General features: G+C 40.4%; 1 protein-coding gene across 4 annotated transcripts in view; it reads right to left on the bottom strand.

Moving 5' to 3' along the window:
• Positions 1–18,035, bottom strand: part of chl1b (cell adhesion molecule L1-like b) — a 90,287-nt gene that overhangs the window by 39,925 nt on the left and 32,327 nt on the right. For 2 of the 4 annotated variants that reach the window (XM_042499211.1, XM_042499228.1), the window contains exons 2-3: positions 3,336–3,529; positions 1,316–1,333 (exon numbers count right to left, since the gene is read on the bottom strand). In XM_042499211.1, coding sequence (XP_042355145.1) covers positions 1,316–1,333; positions 3,336–3,435 — 118 coding nt within the window. In that variant the 5' untranslated portion in view covers positions 3,436–3,529. The remainder of the gene's footprint in view (positions 1–1,315; positions 1,334–3,335; positions 3,530–18,035) is intronic. The other 2 variants (XM_042499220.1, XM_042499236.1) reach the window with 1 other exon arrangement.

The following is an 18,035-nucleotide window of genomic DNA, read 5'->3' as shown; positions in this document are numbered from 1 at the left end:
TTCCAGGGCTGCTTTCTAGTACTGGGTATGTTAATAGTATGGAGTACCGAAACAAACTGGACTACTTTCACAGCAGCTTCTGACCCCTTAAAACAGAGTACTGTGCACTTTTGACAAAGGAAGGGAGCGATGTATGGGAATTTAACTGTCTCTGGGGTGTCAGTCAAAGGATATACGGCCTTTGTGAAAACATAATTGTGAGTAGTCAACTTAAAAGTAAATTTAACTTTGTAGCATGTTTAATTTGAGGGATTTTAAGATACTTGAAGTAACAGTTCAGTACAGTGTTAGTGGAACTATTCATGGATTTATTTTTTCCTCAGCAGCAGCTTGTTGTTAGAGTCACCGGGTGGAGGATTGATCAGTCCGTCAGTTTGTGGTTGGATCAGTCAGAGCTAAGATTGATTACAGGAGCAGCTGCTGCAGTAGTGAGTGAAAATAAACTTTCTGTTGTATTGCCATTACACAGGTTAGACCCTGCACTGGATCACGGGGTGCGCTGTTCACGGAAATGCAGCAGGTGTCACCTTAAGTAGGTTTGAAAAACGACTGACAACATTAACATGAGAGTGCTGTTGTTGTAAGCAATAGAGTGTTCAAAGTCTAAATTAATGAACTTTTAATTTTCCCTTTCACAGCACTTGGCGCTCTTCTGCTCCATCTGTGATCAGAGTACGCGAGAGATATGATATTGTGATACTGTGGTCGGCTGCCAAAAATAAATAAATGAGTGGGAAACCCTGCAGTATCTCTTAGGAAAAGCAGAAATCACTCATCCCTTTAATCATCTAGTGACTGGTCTTGACCCCCAGGTTGGGAACCGCTGTCTTGTGGTGGTTAATTTATGTCTCTATATGCAGAGTTCTATACCAAAACATTTTTTACCATAAAATACTGACAATGACTTTACTCAAAATAAGTGAATTATGTATTAATTTGGCTATCCAGTAGATGTTTTGTCATTTAAATGTCATTTTGTAAAATTGGTTTTATTTTGGCATAAAACTCTCATTTAGTCTCATGTGATCTTATGGTGACACAGTTGATGTGACATGAGCTAAGCATGGAACAAACACAACAAAATGAGTATTAATACTCCATGACCAAGTGTAAAGGGAAATGAGGACAAGCCATGAGTCCTGTAAGCTCAAATATCAGTATTATGGAGTCATGACTGATGACACATGAGATTCAGATCCAACACATATGGCTGTGTGTAAAGCTGCTGCTGTGCTCAACAGCAAGCCAAGGCGATTAACAGATGAGAGCCGAGGATGTCACTAATACCAGCTACGGTATGGTGGAGCGAACTTACTGTTTACATGACCTAAAACTACAAAATCCATGGCAGCAGGGGGAAAATAAACAAAACAAAAACAGTCAGCAGTTTGGGAATAATCTCTTCATGTCACAAGCACTCTCTATATAAACCCTTTTAAACACACATGAGTAATACAAAACAGAAGACTGAATTAAAAAGATATTGTGACATCACTGAGACTTGAAACAGGTTTGCCTTTTTGGAAAACCTGTTTGAACTGTTCTTTGTCAAGCCCTTAAGAGATATTTTGAATAATTTAAAGGGAGAGGTTTGATATGCGTTTCCAAGGAAACTGGGATGCAGGCAGATCCAACACAAAAGAAACAAAAAAAAAAAAAGATTCAACAAGATAATAGCTGTAAATATATTCCATTCACAGAATGCTTGATGACTGTAACAGTTCTCTTTGGTGGGATTTATTTGCCTCTAAATTATTCGACACCTCCTCTCTGATAAAAGCACTTCAACTTAAACCAAGGACAAGTTCTCTGTGGATGAGCATTAACAATTGCGAGGCTCCTCTTACAAAACCTGTCCTACTCTCTGCTGCGTCTCGCTTCATGAAGGCCTGTCTTAAAGGAGCCTTAAATGTGTTTCATAAGAAGAGTTAAGTGTCTGTTATGTTAAAATTCAGCCAATGCATAATGGACTGCTACACTGTAAAAAGCAACTTAGTGGAAACAACTAATCTTTTAACCTTATATAAATATAAAAGTGCTGAATAAATTAGGTTAATTTAGTTTAAACTTTCTAGTTTTCATTTTCAGTCACTTCAACACTTTGTCTGACTTGAAATCTTGTGAAATTGTGATTTGAACAAGTGTTTTGTTGCATTTTCACTACACTAAAATTAAAATTTGGATTCTGAACAAAGATAATGAGCAAAACACTACAAAGCATGTATTGCTTGATGGTTAAAATGCATCAAAAATCGTTTGATTGCTCTTGTCTTGGAGACTAGTTGTGTGTAAAACATGTGCTTTCAACATGTATTCAGAGACATGCTAGTTAAGTTAATTTAACTTGTTTTTCTCAAAGTCAGTGAATTTAATTCAATTACTTTTACATTTCCAAGCTGAATGAACAAATTCTCATGTTTTAAGTTTAACCAATTTACAGTGTTTTAACTGTGTACATTCCATGGCCCTGTTAACACCTGGTATCAAAAGGCATTCTGGGTGACTGAATAACAAGTGGACAGTTTTAAGTATAGGTGTGAATGCACCCGATGTGTCTGTAATGCATCTTGTGATCCAATCACTCAGACAGAATTTGGAGGTGCTCTGGGTCACAAATAGCCACATTGTTCCAGCAGTGTGTACGCTGATGTGTCCTGGGCCACACTGATGGACCAACTACCCAGTTAACTTGCTTATCAAACTCCCAACTTTCTGTTGATGCTGACACAGCACTCATTCACTCCTGCAGGAGCTTGCACTCCTGCAGCAGTGGTCTTCTAGTGTCAGGCCTTTAAATGTACATATAGCATAAAAAAACCTCTTGCTGGTTGAAAACAAAGTGCGGGTAAGTGAGGCAGTCACTTGTGATGAATGTGGAGACACATTACAATGCCAGGTATGTACAGACAGACTTTGAGCTTTCCAGGTTTGACTGGATCACCCAAGATGCATATTAAACATCAGGTGTAAATGGGCCCAATGATTTAAAGGCTCAGTGCATCGATGCATTGATGCCACTGAAAGTATCTATCTATCTAGGTAGCTTTATTCTTAATAATTTACCCAGATTTTCAGATATGTTTTTCTGAGTTTTATGCTTCCTCTGCAATACCATCGTTTTTGTTTGTGGTGCAAACTGCATTGAAAATGTATATTTAAAATCTCAACAGCAAAGTTGTTTTTCTAGGAACAAGCTCCCTGTTTCACTGAAGATTCAACAAAATGATGTCATTGTTTTTCAAAAAGAGACTTGTTGTGTGAGCTACTTTGCTTTGAAGTGTAGCAGTCAACAAAACAAATATGCAGCCTCCTACATAGTACAAGTCAGCACTCACCCTCCAGTGGGATATCAATGGCTGTAGTCGTATGAAAGGCACAAAAACAGGTGATCAAGCCCAGCACGGTGACCAGTCCCGGGCTCCTCTGCAACCTCATGGTTTCTGTTTAAATCTCAGACGTCCTCAGGAAACGAGTGTTCTCTCCTACTCAGTTCTCAGTTCATTTCTCTGGCACGCCGAAGATGCGGTACCTGTGAGAGTAGCACAGACGGAGAAGGCCCCCATGAATCCACCCACACGCTGGCAGACAGAAAAGGCAAACCCCAAACACAACAAATCCCCCGTGACTGGGAGCCCGACTGCTCTCTGCTCAGCCAGGCATAACCAGGCACACCGCACATTTTCATTTGCATCAACAGGGACTCTGCTCTGTGCTACTTCACATTTTGCTGTGACAAAGAAATATTCACATTAAAGCCTCCTATCATCCCCTTCCCCTGGGACTCGGCTTGTTCTGTAGTTTGATGTCTGTGAAAGTGTGTAGTAGAAAGTGTCTTTTCCATGGGACAATGGAAATAAATAAATAAACAAATAAAGGAGCCTGTAGATTTATTAATGCATAGCAGATGTTCGGCATTACTGAGAGAAAAGGCATTTATTCTAAAACCAAGCCCAGAGTGAAATCAAAATTACCATCAAAGTTAAGATACTCCAGAGCCGATTTAATCACAATGCTGTTTTCATCTGTGCCTGCATGTTTCTGATAACAATGACTCAAAGAGATTAACAATGCAGCTACACATTTATCTATTATTGCAGCAAATATTGCTGCCTGAGGGGTGTGCGGCATAAATAGCATACGTAGTTAACAGTCAGGGAGAGTAAGCTGTCTGCTCTCGCACACTGACAGGCTGCAGAGCACAGAGCACTGGATCATTTTCCAGCTAACAGACCAGAGTGTGGACCATAATGAGCACATGATGGGTCCAGAGTGCAGAACTGGAGGAGGGAGGAGGACGGAAGGGAGCGATGTATGGGAATTTAACTGTCTCTGGGGTGTCAGTTCATTAGTCTTCCTCGTGTTGGCCGGGGCCCAGCCTGGTGGGTCATGCTGGAGTAATTAGCTGAACAGCTAACAAATGCTGCCACAAACTAACAGTGGAGCATTAGTTTTAGAGAAATGTGAAATCATAAAGCTGTTCTACAAGGCGTTTTGCTGGTGCTCATGTGAAACAGGACTGGTTCAACATGCAAGGAGCACCATACTTATAAAGTAATTGGAATTAATAATGTCAAAGGAGGCATTGGTGTTGTTAAGCAGTAGTAACCAAGACATGTATAGTAACAAGGGTTTGCTAAGCCAGCCAAATAATGGCCTCTTCCGCTGAAGCACAACTTTTCTACATTAGAAAAGCATTTATCAACATAGGGAAGTTGTGTGGGTTTTGGACTGAATGCAGCAGACGGCGAGAGGATCCCCATCAACGGCATATGCAGAGTGACCAGTCAAACCAGAGGGGTAAAATGAAACCGAAAGTGCCGGATGAAGAGAGGGAGGAGAGCGTGGCTGACTCGTCTTGGACCGGGAGCTGTTCCTCTACCAAACCTTCTTCTGGCTAATGTCTGGTCGCAGGAGAATAAAGTGGATGAGATGTGATTGGGGCTCTCTCAGCAACAAATCAGAGACTGCGCAAATCTTTACAGAGACATGGTTAACCCCCAACATCCTGGTAGCTGTTGCTCTGGATGAGCGGACCTTGTCCAGAGCTGACAGGACACAAGACTCCCAACGAATATTAAAAAAAAGTGCACTGCAGGAGTTGAATGATGCCATCAGCAGCAACATGCCCAAGCAACCGGATAGAATTTTCACAGTAGCTGGTGATTTTAATCAAACTCATCTTTCAACTCAAAAGATGTAGCAGGATCAAGGTCAAATTTTAAAAAATAAATATACCTTGTATATTTACATATAACTAATAAATATACCTTGTACCTTGTAATATCTGGTAAAGTAGTTGCTGCTCACTGTCAGGATAGGAAAGTAACTGAATACAGGGAAAAGCATTACATATATAAAAGGCAAAATTTGAGCAACTGTATTCTGTCACAGTCTAAATAGTTGTTACTTTGAATAAAGTTACTGTCTTTAAAAACAGGTTACTTGGTGGCATGATTAAAATGTCTGCTGCTATGTATATATTTGACATTTTCTGTTTGGTTTTACCATTAGTAGGAGTGCCATTGGTATATACAATATTTGTAATTTGGCTGTTCATTTTGCCCACAGAGTGCAGGGTGTACTCTGGGCACAGATGGAGCAGCAGAATGTGAGGTGCTATGATAGTGAAACTTAAGTGTTCATTGTGGTGGATCTAAAAGTTTGTTTTCACTCATCTCTCTGCAACTGCTGCTTTCGTCCTGTGATCAGCTTTGACTGAATCAACAAATCTCTTATTCATGCTGTGAATGGAACTTCTCAAACTATTGCAGAAGAAAAAAGAATTCATGGCGAGTTCTGCCTGAGCTGCATTCACAGACCCACAAAATCATTTATGTTGAATTGAGAGAGGGGACAAAGAATTCTGTGCTTTCTGTTCAAAAAGTGTAAACATTTTGAACAAGAAATTTAACACCCGCCTGTCTTTTAAGCAGTTACATCTCTACATCGAGCAAACAGCTGATAGATATTTGATCTGTCCACCTGACCTTACAGAAGTGCATATTTAACAGATTCTGTATCAGCAGAGAGTTGCAATCACTTCTTGTTACGATATGGTATAACATTCATTTGAGGCACTCATTTCTCATAAACAGGTGATTAAAAAAGTTTGTGCAGGGCACCTTCTACAGGAAAACAGCAAGATGATGCACAGCCAGGACACGTCATGTGTTTGGCATAAAAATAGAAGACCCAAACAAATGAGCTGAGCAAAATGATTCATAAAGTAATCCAAGGTATTAAGAATATGTGAGGAGTACTTTAATGAAATACATTACAAATTAAAGTTTAGAGCATGTATTCGGTGATCAGTGGCGAAATTTGTTATAAAAACTTCCCAATACTGGTTGTTAAGCTGTAGTAACCAAGACATGTACAGAAGAGAGATTGGCGTTCACTGTGGTCCCTGACTGTTACTCTTTTCTAATCTTCTTGCGGCTTTAACAAATTCAATAGGAAACACTGAGGTCAAATGTTCATGAGATGTAATTAAATAACTGACCACAGAACAAAAGAGTTCGATTTCATTCATTCAGTGGAGACCTGTTTTCAGACAAACGTGCTCTCTGAACTTCTCAACCGTGCCTCATGTTAATGGTATTAACTCTGTCTCTGACTCAATACTGGCTTTCTGATCCATTGTGACCCCTGCCCCACCCAACCCCACCATCACCAACAAGGCTCCAGACTCTCAGAGCGCTATACATTATATACATCCAAACCACTCTCAATCACAATTCAAGCCTATTGACTTTATTTCCAACTGAAGATTGGTGTCTCGGAGTTATAAGTCATCCAGAAAAATGCCTCAGGCTTTGCTTTGTTTCAGTCTTTCCCAGACATGGTGATTTATGTTGCTAAACACAGATTAAAATCAAAAGGTAAGGGCTTTGTGCTAATTGGCTTGTGCTTTGTTGGTGAAGATTGGCCTGACTAGGAGAAGAGGAAGGGGGGTTACAATCCTCACAAGACATTGTGTTCTCATTGTCCTTTTGTGCTGGCCAAAATCCTTTACCAACCTCAAACCACCTTAGATGGATTACATTGTTCAAACTGTGCTTGATGACTTGCCTTCTGATTTAATTTGTTCTCCCCTCGTTAAACATTTAGCGAGAACCAGCTCGGCCATCTGGATGAGGGCGGTCGGCTCTTAGAGCTTAATCGCTGTGAGTGACGATGTCTACATCGAAGTGGTAGGGTATGGTGCCTATTGGACCTATATGATGAACACGAGAGGGGCCCCCTCAGGCTCCGCTGATTTACAGACGACAGGCTGTTCTTAATCCCCGCCCCTTTCAGCAGCGATCACACCAGCCTGAGATTGATGAAGCTGGCAGGAGGTTAAAAGCTGCTCACTGTGGGAAGGCCAATATGAACCCTAACCTTACTTAGTCAAGGCTCAGAGGGGACAGAAGCTTCTTGGTGGAGGGGGAACGGAGAGGGAGCTGAAGACATATGGGCCAAGTGAGATCTTCCTCCGCACTAAAGCTCTCTCTGAGTGACAGATGTAGAGCACTCTCCGACAAACTTTTCCCTTGTCAACAACACGTATCACTTTCAAATGTAGACAAATTTGATACAAAGGCTTTTTAACCTAATTCTTCTCATCATCATTCATGTCTTTGTCAAACTAAAAAGCTCCCCAGCCACTTCTCAAACTTTCCCAAAGCCCGTAATGATGCCACGTGGTACATTTAAAGTTTCATCTTATAGCTGAGCGACATGTTAAAAATCTTGCTAATTTTTCTTATCCATAGCCTGTAAAGCAAACTGGGCTAAAATATTCATACCACTGATGTCTTGTTGCCTCGTTTCAAACAGTCCTTTACATTTAAGAGCTGTGTGTTCCTGTGTGTTTACCTGACTAAACCAATCCAGCTGTACTTTTTTGGAAAAGAGGGCTTTTAGTTCCTGATAAAAAAAAAGCCATTTTAGTTAGAAACAGCTTTATCCCAGAGTGTTCGGATGTTTACATTGTTAATAATGTAACATTTCTAATTTTCTTATAAAAAAAAAACCCAAACAAAAACACTATGGTAACCAGCATTTATATTGTTACTACTTTCAGCTTTCAGTCTCAGCTTTAACTTTTGTACACTGTGTCTCTAATGATCATTATGCAGCTTTCACTGACTTTGGCACACTTCTACACCACAATTGGCAAGCTCTGTCTCTTCCTTGACTCTTACGGTTTCGCCATCTGGTGTTGCATCACACCGTAACTTTAAATTATAAACACATTAACAAATATATACAAAGGATCACACACTGTAAGGATCACATGACTTAGATTTCAAGGAAAAATCGCCCCACAACAACAAGTTGTTTCCTGGAGCATTCTCCACACTTGTGGCTGTGTTGTTTAGTAACTGGGTTGGGTCTGAGCACAGCCATTCAAAGTTCACTACAGTAGGCTCTTGAGCTGGCACCATCTGCCTCTTTCTCACACAAAGACAACAGGCAGAGAAGTGTGGGCCTACTGTAGTTTAATGTGCAAGCCTGTAATAGGATTAAGCAGATCCTCGTCTTGTCAGCCGGGATTAAAATATTCTCTTCGTTAAAGACCTGAGACGGGAAGACAGCGGCTCCACACGCCCCTCTCTCAGCCCTGATAATGCCTCCACACTGATTCCCATTTGATCATTCAAGAACAATTAAAACAAAGGCCTAGCTGATTAACACTAAGCGGCAATTGACTTGCGTTGTTTCTGATGTGTGTAATGAGTGCGGTTTCTTTGGGTTGTCATTTTGTTCTTTTTTGTATAATCAATTGCTCATTTAGCTTGCAAATCTGACACCCTTTCCAGCTCTTGGTGAAAAACAAAGCTTGTGTAAGTGGCAAAACTTTTTTTATGTGGAAATTAATTTCCTTCTGTGTTTAGAGATTTAGTTCCTCCTTTTTGCTCTTCAGAATTTGAAAAGATTGTATTCTGACCTTTGGCGATGTTTCACACAATCAGTATTCTACAGGGTTAGCCATGCAATTCATCTATTATTAAAATATTAGTAGCAGGAGAAAAAACAGAAACAAGATGCTAAATGAGATTAGGAAGTGGGAGCAATATTAGGTAATATGCTTGTCTAATTGAGATTTGGCTCCATTTTACTGCACTTCAGAAAGCTTGGCAGTTCAATTATCACACCATTAATATTTCAGGGTCTGTAGCTTCAGCAGGATGAGGTGATGGGAGACTGGAGCTGGGTGGAGGGGGAGCACAGGAGAAGGATGGAGGAATGAGCTGAGACTCTCAGGTGTGGAGGAATGAGGCTCAGTTGGGAAAAGATATAGAGTGGCTGCACCGATGAACTGCAGGGTTTGTGACCCCAGTGGTCTATACGAACTAATGAAGAATGACCCTTATGACCCCACCTCACCAGGGAGACAGTGGGATACACCACGCATAACCTGCAGCGACCCCACAGAGCCTTATGCAAGTGCCACAGAGGGATGAAATGAACAAGTGAATGTATGATGCAGTTCACTTGGAACTACAATGACCCCCTTGTGGCTCCGCACACCTCTCAGGTTACAGTTACAGTTGACATCCATGTCTGTGAAAGCATGGTTGCTTCACACACATCTTCCCCCCTGGCAGCACAGAAGATCTCTACAGCCAGCACAGTTTCAGGGTGGACACCCAAGATTAGTGTCACCAATTCACTATCTGACCAAATGTCTCCCCTATGGTGTTGAATAATGGTTAGAAAAGCATTTTTGCAAAACATTATGATGTCACAGGGAAGTGACCTTTTTGAATGAAACATATCATCACCTTACCATTTTATCCTATTTGCCATTTGTGTGAAATTTTGTCATAATTTCATATGAATTCTTAAGTTTTAGACAAACGTGTGCTTAGTGAGGACACAGTGACCTTGACCTTCGATCTTGGATCACCCAAACCTCATCAATTAATCGTTGAGCCCAAGTGGACGTTTGTGCCAAATTTGAGGAAAGTCCTGAAAGGTGTTCAGGAGACACTGCGTTCACAAGAATGAGATGGATGCAAGGTCATAGTGACCTTGACCTTTGATCACCAAATTCTCATCAGTTCATCCTTTACTCAAAGTACATGTTTGTACCAAATAAAAAAAATCCCTCAAGGTATTCATGCGATATAGCATTCACAAGACTGAGACAGATGAGGTCACAGTGACTTTGATCTTTGACATATAACCACCCAAATCTTATCAATTCATCACTTAGTCCAAGTTAACGTTTGTGCCACATTTTAAGAAAGTCCTTCAACGTGTTCTTGAGATATCGCATTCACAAGAATGATACAGGTCTCTGTGACCCTGACCTTTGATCTATGACTACCAAAATCTAATCAGTTCATGTTTGGGACCAAGTGGACATTTATGCCAAATTTGACGAGATTCTCTCGAGGCATTCTTTAATCAGAATCACAAATTCAGATTTCTTAGATAATGCTTTCACGGTAATGGGATGGACGGATATACACAGACAATCCAAAAACATAATGCCTTGCCGGTGCAGAGGCAGAAGAAGGAGAACAAACAACTGAAGAGGTTTCCAACCACTAGAGGTTTTTATCTTGTCAGTAAAGGGCATTTTAAGAAAAGCTTTCAATTTTTTCATGAACAAAGAGCATGACGGCTCCCCGGCGCCTAATTAGTGGCTCTTTTGTCTGTCTGAAAGCTGTTTGTCTCTCTAAAATATGAAGTTCTGCTCAGAATGATCAAACAAAACAGGAATGAATAAAACCTACAGTGGTGTCTCCACAGAGAAGCTTGTCATTATTTTTGCCACGGATTATGACTTTTAATTCTAGTCTTTTGCATAATTTATACGCTGAGTGAAAAACACTTAAACTGATCACCAGAGCATGTCACATGACATTATCATAAATCATACAGAATGTACTGTATGTGCTGCTGTAGGCTGAAACTACATACCAGATGCTGTCAGAGTCCCCACTTTGAACCTGTTAATATGTTTAAAGCAAAAGAATAGGCTTCAGAAAGTGCACTGCACCTGTGTGCATCACAGCTTACAGCTTTTTCTCATTTTCCCTCTGATCTGCTCTCTTTGAAGTCCCACGGGAGTGCCCCCTTGCCCAGGACAATAATCACATTAGTGTGTGATCCTCACTGAGTAGCCGGCAGAGAGATGAATTCACAAGTTGGACTGCAGGGACTGGAATATTATTTTGTGTGAACTAACACAGTGTGCTCTGCTCCACATTCATTCACTTCGTCTGACTGATGCTGGCAATTTCCCCAGACGAAACTGTGCCACAGCAAGACATGATCGATGGCTCTTATATTCCAAATCCTTACCTCCATCAGACCCTGGAGGAATTTATTTCTGCCAACAACCGAGAATTTCTGATGTCCCTGCAGCGTGTGCAGAGCAGCAGCAAAACCACATTTTTACAGAAATACCCCTTCATCCGTTTTTTAAATCCCTTCAGGTGCCCAATATACATACAGTCAAAATCATAATTTCGGCTTGTGAAATGAGAGCTTCTCTGCTATCTGTAATTCAACATTTGAATTTCCTGTTCCGAGCTTGAGCCGAGCATCTGGACAGTGTTACTCTGGGTAAGCTGTTTGACACAGCTGTCGGATATGTGGCCCAGTTCCTGTGCCTCTCCATCACTTAATAGGGTTGAGTTGAGGTTGTGTTGAGACAAACTCGGTGGAATGAGCTCAAGCAAGACCGGAACCTCAAGATTTAAGATTCAAGAATATGACAAGACAGAATCTCACTGTTGCAGATAGTGTACAGACACAACAACAATAAACCCATCATCACAAGTCACTGAATCTACTACTGAGTCCAATAACAGCAGCACAAACCACAGTCTCCAAAATGACTGCACAGTTGAATCACCACATCTCCAAAACAATTTCAACAAAAATCTCAACATCATAGCTTTCATATTGAACAATGCACTTAAGTGTAAAAAACTATATTAACAACAATGTGTATTTCACTCAATGTTTGATCTTAATGCCTGTATTTTGTGTCCAAGCAACAGCTCAGACAGGACAGGAGAGACAAGAAGAGGCATCACTTTTCTGCTTTAACTTTGTAAAAAAAAAAAAAAAAAAAAGAAATTCTCATATTTGCTGAAAATGTGCATTTGTCGCATCAAGTGTGCATTTATTGCATCAAGCATTTGTAAGAATCCCGCCCATCAGAAAACAACCAATCAGAGCTGAGGAGTCTCTAATAAAGTCGTCAGTCATGTCAGCCACTGAACTTGTGAACTCAAAGCTGAAAGTTATACTGCAATATTTTTAGGCTGTATCTCGATACACGATGTATATCTTGATATTTTTTAAAATCTCCTCAAAAGCACATCATTTATGCTTTAATTGGGAGACAGAATCGAACATTACAATTTTTTTTCACTGAATTCCCTCTTTGATATGGCAATATTGTAGGAATGACTATTGGTACTTTGAAAAAATATTAACACAATTCCCTTTTTTGATCAATAATCATTAGTAAGGAGGATATAATGACAAAGTGGGTAAAGGCAAAAAATCAAAACAAGTGGAACTGCCTGTAATGCAACCTGTAATGCAACCTTGAAAATGCAGAAAACACCCTTTATTCCATAGCCTCAGCCGTAATTACCTCATTCTCACCTTAAATGTTTTTAGAAACATATTTTAGTGCACTGTTTAGCTGTGAAAGCAGGAAGTTTGTGACCCATCTACCATGTCTGAAGCGGTCGCACTAAAGCACCACCCACCAGCCAGCACAAACGTGGCATTAGGTACTCCTGAGCTCTGACTGATTGTTTTCATTCAGCCACAGTGGATTAAAGCAAATCCCATGAGAGGCACTATCAGGAGGCGGAGGGACATGCTTTTTTTCTTGTCTCATTTACTACAGTTTCAACAAACATTTGAAAAAGTTTTTGAAAAATTATCATCTGTAGCTTTAACAAACAGCTAGCTTGTTGCCTGCGTTACATTACCACATGTCTTTGACACAATTCTCCTCAAGCAATAAATCAATAAAAGCAACATGTTTTCAGGACTACCAACATTTCTTACTACTTATGTTACATTAGCAGATGCAATGTAAAGCTATTGATCATACTGTAGCTTAGGAACACAATCAATCTATTTAACAGATTTTATTTGATTTGATTTTATCAACATTGACATTAATGTAAATAATTTATCTTGTAGATGAGAATATAGTTTAATCCAAAACATTTTACATTTTAGAATGTAACTTAACTATAATTCCCCCTTTAAACAAGGGATGAGCTTTAATCTGATCATTTGAACAGGTGCAGCCAGCTGGTAAAATTATTTTGTATGTCCGGTCTTATAACCCCCAATGACTAACACAAATATTATCTTCACATGCTTATACACAAGCATGCAACTCAGAACAAATCCAAATTTACAGCTGTACAAAGTACAGATGGTACTTTTAACTTGTCACATATCTGCCATGGAGCACTTAGAAATGTTTTACAACTCAAGTATCCCTCTATTCAGATTCATCAGACTTCTTAGTAAATAATACAAGAGCATCTCATGTAAACATTTTCATTGTTATGAAGTTTTCCTGTGATAATTATTTGGAGTCGCAAAGTGTTCAAGAATACTTTGTTTAAACATAGGGTTGATTTGACTCCGGCTTGGTTGTTAAAAAGTCAAAAGTGCATTCTTTAAAAATATTTTCACTAATAATGAATAATAAAATTTTGAATAATAAAAAAACTACTACAAAGCTCAGTTTTCACATTAAAGTATATAAATTTTACAAAGAGCAAGAAAACAACTTAATATAGCTAATTCAACTCACAGAGAATGTGAATCCCAAGCTCATCAGTTTTGTCTTTGCTTTCCTTGAAAGATAATCTACTGACTCTGTCCTGCACATGAAAACACCAAAACACGCTAAACCCAAATCTGCTGCAAAAGCTTTCACAGACTTCCCTGGACACTACGGGATACTTACGAGATTTTACTTCATTCTCAGCTCTGGTCCCCATGAGAGGAGTAACTCTGCCTTTCCAGGTAATAACATCCGCAAGAAAAGGAAACCATGAGTGAGGTAACAATCAGATTTGCAGAAAGAAAACAAAGGACAGTGGTGAGCCGGTTCTGTGTTGTGTCATACAGGCTGGAGACGGAGAGGAACAGAGGCACTGTAGTCACATATGTTGCCTAAAGCCTCTAGCTTGGCAAAGGCGCTCATTAAGCCACTGACAATCATTCCCACAAAGCCCGATCTGAAGGCTATTCACCGGCTGTGTACAAAAGAGAGTGGAGGAATGCAAGTTCCATCTCGCCCCCCTCCTTCAGCGTCATGAAAGATGTTTGCAGCACCTGAAGTCGTGCTGAAAAGTGTTTATTTGCATTAATCAACTGAAGAAAAAAAAAAAGGGTATACGAGGTGGGAGCACAGATCACCTGCTGTGTGAAAATCTGCAATCTCCTTTTGTCAGCCGGTGACAATCTGCTTAATTGCTAATACAGCTGGAGATTGTCGCTCAGCATTTGTCCAGTACTGGAGCACTGAAGAACGCCCCTCTCTTCCTACTGTAAAAAGATTTTAGGTAGAAAAAATCAATGTTTTTTGGGGTTTTTTTTGGTATGCAAGTGGACCTAGATTGTTCCATGCTGGTGAACATACACTTGACTCCATACTGGAGTGGAGGCTGGGTGACATGTCAGGGGAAAGCTCAGTGCACAGAGAATGCTGAGACCGTCGATAAGAGCCTTCCACCAGCCCGGCAAGAAAAAAAAGCCGCAGTCTCTCTCCCACGACACATGAAGGGGGGAAGGGAGGAAGCACCCCCAGTCTGGATGATGTATGGTGTGGACCCTAGTCTGAGACTTGGGTTTTAACGGGGAGAAAGGCAGAAAATGAAAGGGGGGAGGAGGGTCATGCTTGAATTATGCTGATGTGGGTCGTAACCGCGGTAGAAAACCAACCAAAGGCAAAGGCTGCTTCCAAGGAACTTGCAGCCACAAATAACGAGGTTATTATCACTCGGGCCTCAGAAATGCTGACAGTTGGGGAATGCTGGAGGTGAGATTGCGTACCTTTATAGGACTGGACAGATCTATTTAGTCATTTTGCAGCTTTTTATGGGCAATTTAAATTTTAAATTGATTTTAACCAACTACAACTAGAAACATTTAAAGAACGTTGCCTGCCTCTTCACTTAGATTGAATAAAAACAGAGAAGCACCAATTTATTGAGCTTTTCTCTTATATTGAATATAAATACGAATAAGGAATGCATAATAATAGCAGCATGTCACTGGTATTGGCAGATAACGGCTTTAAAATGAGCATTTCTACTGATATGATCGTGCTTTAATTGTTCAACTTTAATTAACTGAAATGGGTCAAATTTTGTTTTTGCTATGGTCAGGATTGTCTCAAGGAGAGCATCGTGCAGGACTCTTAAAATGGGATGAATTTTACAGTTATGTTGAAAAATCCAATGTCTTGTATCCCTAATAGAGATGCACCAATTCATCTGCTGAACATCGGTATCGGACGATATTCACCTTTTTGACTTCCACTGGATGATGGGTTAGTAACACCACATTCACAGATGGCCGTGGTTGATGATTCTCTCTTGTGTCACAGCGATTTCGCAGAGGCAAAAAAACATGGCATGATCACTAACCTTGTCTCATGATTCCAAGGACGATATAAAACATTTTTGGGATGAACAAAGACCTTTCTGAGGACACCTTTGAGATGAAGGGACACAGTGAACTGAAGGTTAATTATTACGTTGTTATGGTGTGTTCTTACATAATCTTGCAAATTTTAGTTTTTGGTGAGAAACTTGAATAAATACAGCTATTTATTTGAAGAAGAAATTCTTGCTTGTTTTCACAGCAATTTCAGATATATCAGAGAGAGAATCTAAAGTGTTGATTATTCTAAGGGATGCAGGGGACATGTTTCAATATTTAGACCATGTGCATTTGTCCTCTCCAATAAAAACAGTACTTTAATTTGACTATATTGAAGACATTTACACCAGAAATTGATGCAGTAAGCGCACAAATGGGTACAAAAATTTCACAAGGAAATTAAGTGTTTGCTGCTCAAAGTTTTCTGGTAGAGGATTCTCAAATCCCCCGTTTCGTGTGTTCCCACCAACGCCCTTGGCGGGAATCATGATATTTAAGTTTTAAAAAAAAAGAAAAAAGAAAAGCTTCTGTCGCATTTTTTCTTGAAGATGTTATTTTTCTGAAAGCTTTTTCAGAAATTTGAATTTGTGCTCAGTCGAAGTTGAAGGTTAAAGTGTAATAAATGGCTTAATAAATTACTTTTAGTTAAATTCAATTACTTTTATTACTTATTAACAAAATAGACACCTACAGAAACATCGGTACTGGTACTGGCAATCTGTCAATTTTTTATTTCAAACATTTTATTCATATTGGACCCGCATTTCACAGCTGGTGTATCTCTTGAAACTTAGAAAAGTAGCTTTCTCTGCTCGCTATTCAAGTAAATGAATGGACTGAAGAGAATGGACTGACTTTTCATTTTATTTAGCTTGAGGTTTCCATTTAGCAAATTGGTTTGAAAAGGCAGACAGAGAACATGATAAAGGAAATGCTGATACTGAAGGCTGGGATTTGGAGCTGTCGAGGGGGTGGAGTGGGGGGGCACTGGTCTTTTCATAATGAGAGCAGTCAGCCAAAGTCAGTAACTGAGAACACTCACACGCCTCTGCAGCGCCAGCGCAAGGGCCCTTAGAGCCCATAAGCACTCTTTGAGCTACAACAGGATGGAGCTGCCATTATGGCCACACAAACAGAGGGAAGCCTTATGAACTTTGCACAAATGCTTAGTGCTCCGGGGCTGGACAGCTCTGGAAGCTGGGGGAGATGGGTAGGTACCGGGGCGGCCTGCCAGTTCCGAAAAGCTTAGTGTTCATGCACTCGGGCCAGACAAACCTGACATTGTCCTGGGCACTGCCCCGGGGAAAGCCTCTTCCCCTTTCTCTCCGCTCTCCTGGCTCATTCACACTTCCAGCCCAGTTGATTCACTGATTTGGACATGACTTACAGAGCTGAGAAGGCAAACATTTATTCACACTTTGAACCGATTGTTAAAATGTCATAGAGGAAGTCAGCGGAAAGTGTAAGCAGATCGCGCAACTCAATAAACCCGTGAATTCAGCTGGCATATTTTCTGCTGTCACTACGCTTCACTGGCACCTGACATGTCATTTGTCACGTTTGCCAGCCAGATATGGTTTGAAGCACACACTCTGACTTAGCTTGATTCTGAAATTCAATTTCAAATGAGATTATCCACTGCGCTCTTACAGAAAAATGTTTACAACATCTATAATTTATTACACGCCTCTTATCTCCCTCAAGCAGCAATCGCTAAATGTTATCTGACCACTACAAGATGGAGGTCTGCAGCTGTATTGTGTCAGTGGAATTAAAATAATGCTCTCTTGACCTGCTGCCCCCCTTGGGCAAGACTGCACCGAATGAGAGGAAAGCACAAATAACACAATTCAAAGCCATGTTGCCCCCCACTGTCTACTTTGAGAGCAGCAGATGAAAAATGCAGGTGGTTTTACCCCCAGTTCATGACCTTACGAAAACCTGAAAATGTAGCTTTGTGATTCATGTGATACCTCAAAAATCTCCTTCAGCCTGTCAAAATAAGACAAATGTCGAAGCATCAAAGGGTAAAATGAGTTATGGGGGAGCCATCGATATCCCTGAAGGACAGCCAAATTGCTGAGGCAGCACGGAGACTGATTTACACATTTTTGGCAAATATGCTTACTACACACAGTGTGGCGCTTTTAATTGAACTTTGGGCACACGGCCCATTTCACCAAAAACTCGTCTGTTACTCAGTCTGTCAAAAACGGTCAATAAGCCTCTAACCTGGCGCTCGCAGATAGAAGCGGGGCAACCTGCCTTTGGCTGATACCAAGCGCTTGATTCTCTGAGCTCTGAATCAATATGAAAACCAGTGCATTTCTGTGTATGCTTTTATAAGTTGTCATGGTAACAGCTGTCCGTAT

Source organism: Plectropomus leopardus, chromosome 2 (genome assembly GCF_008729295.1).
Source record: "Plectropomus leopardus isolate mb chromosome 2, YSFRI_Pleo_2.0, whole genome shotgun sequence".
In the NCBI taxonomy this organism is placed as follows: domain Eukaryota; kingdom Metazoa; phylum Chordata; class Actinopteri; order Perciformes; family Serranidae; genus Plectropomus; species Plectropomus leopardus.
This window is presented reverse-complemented; position numbering and strand designations above follow the sequence as displayed.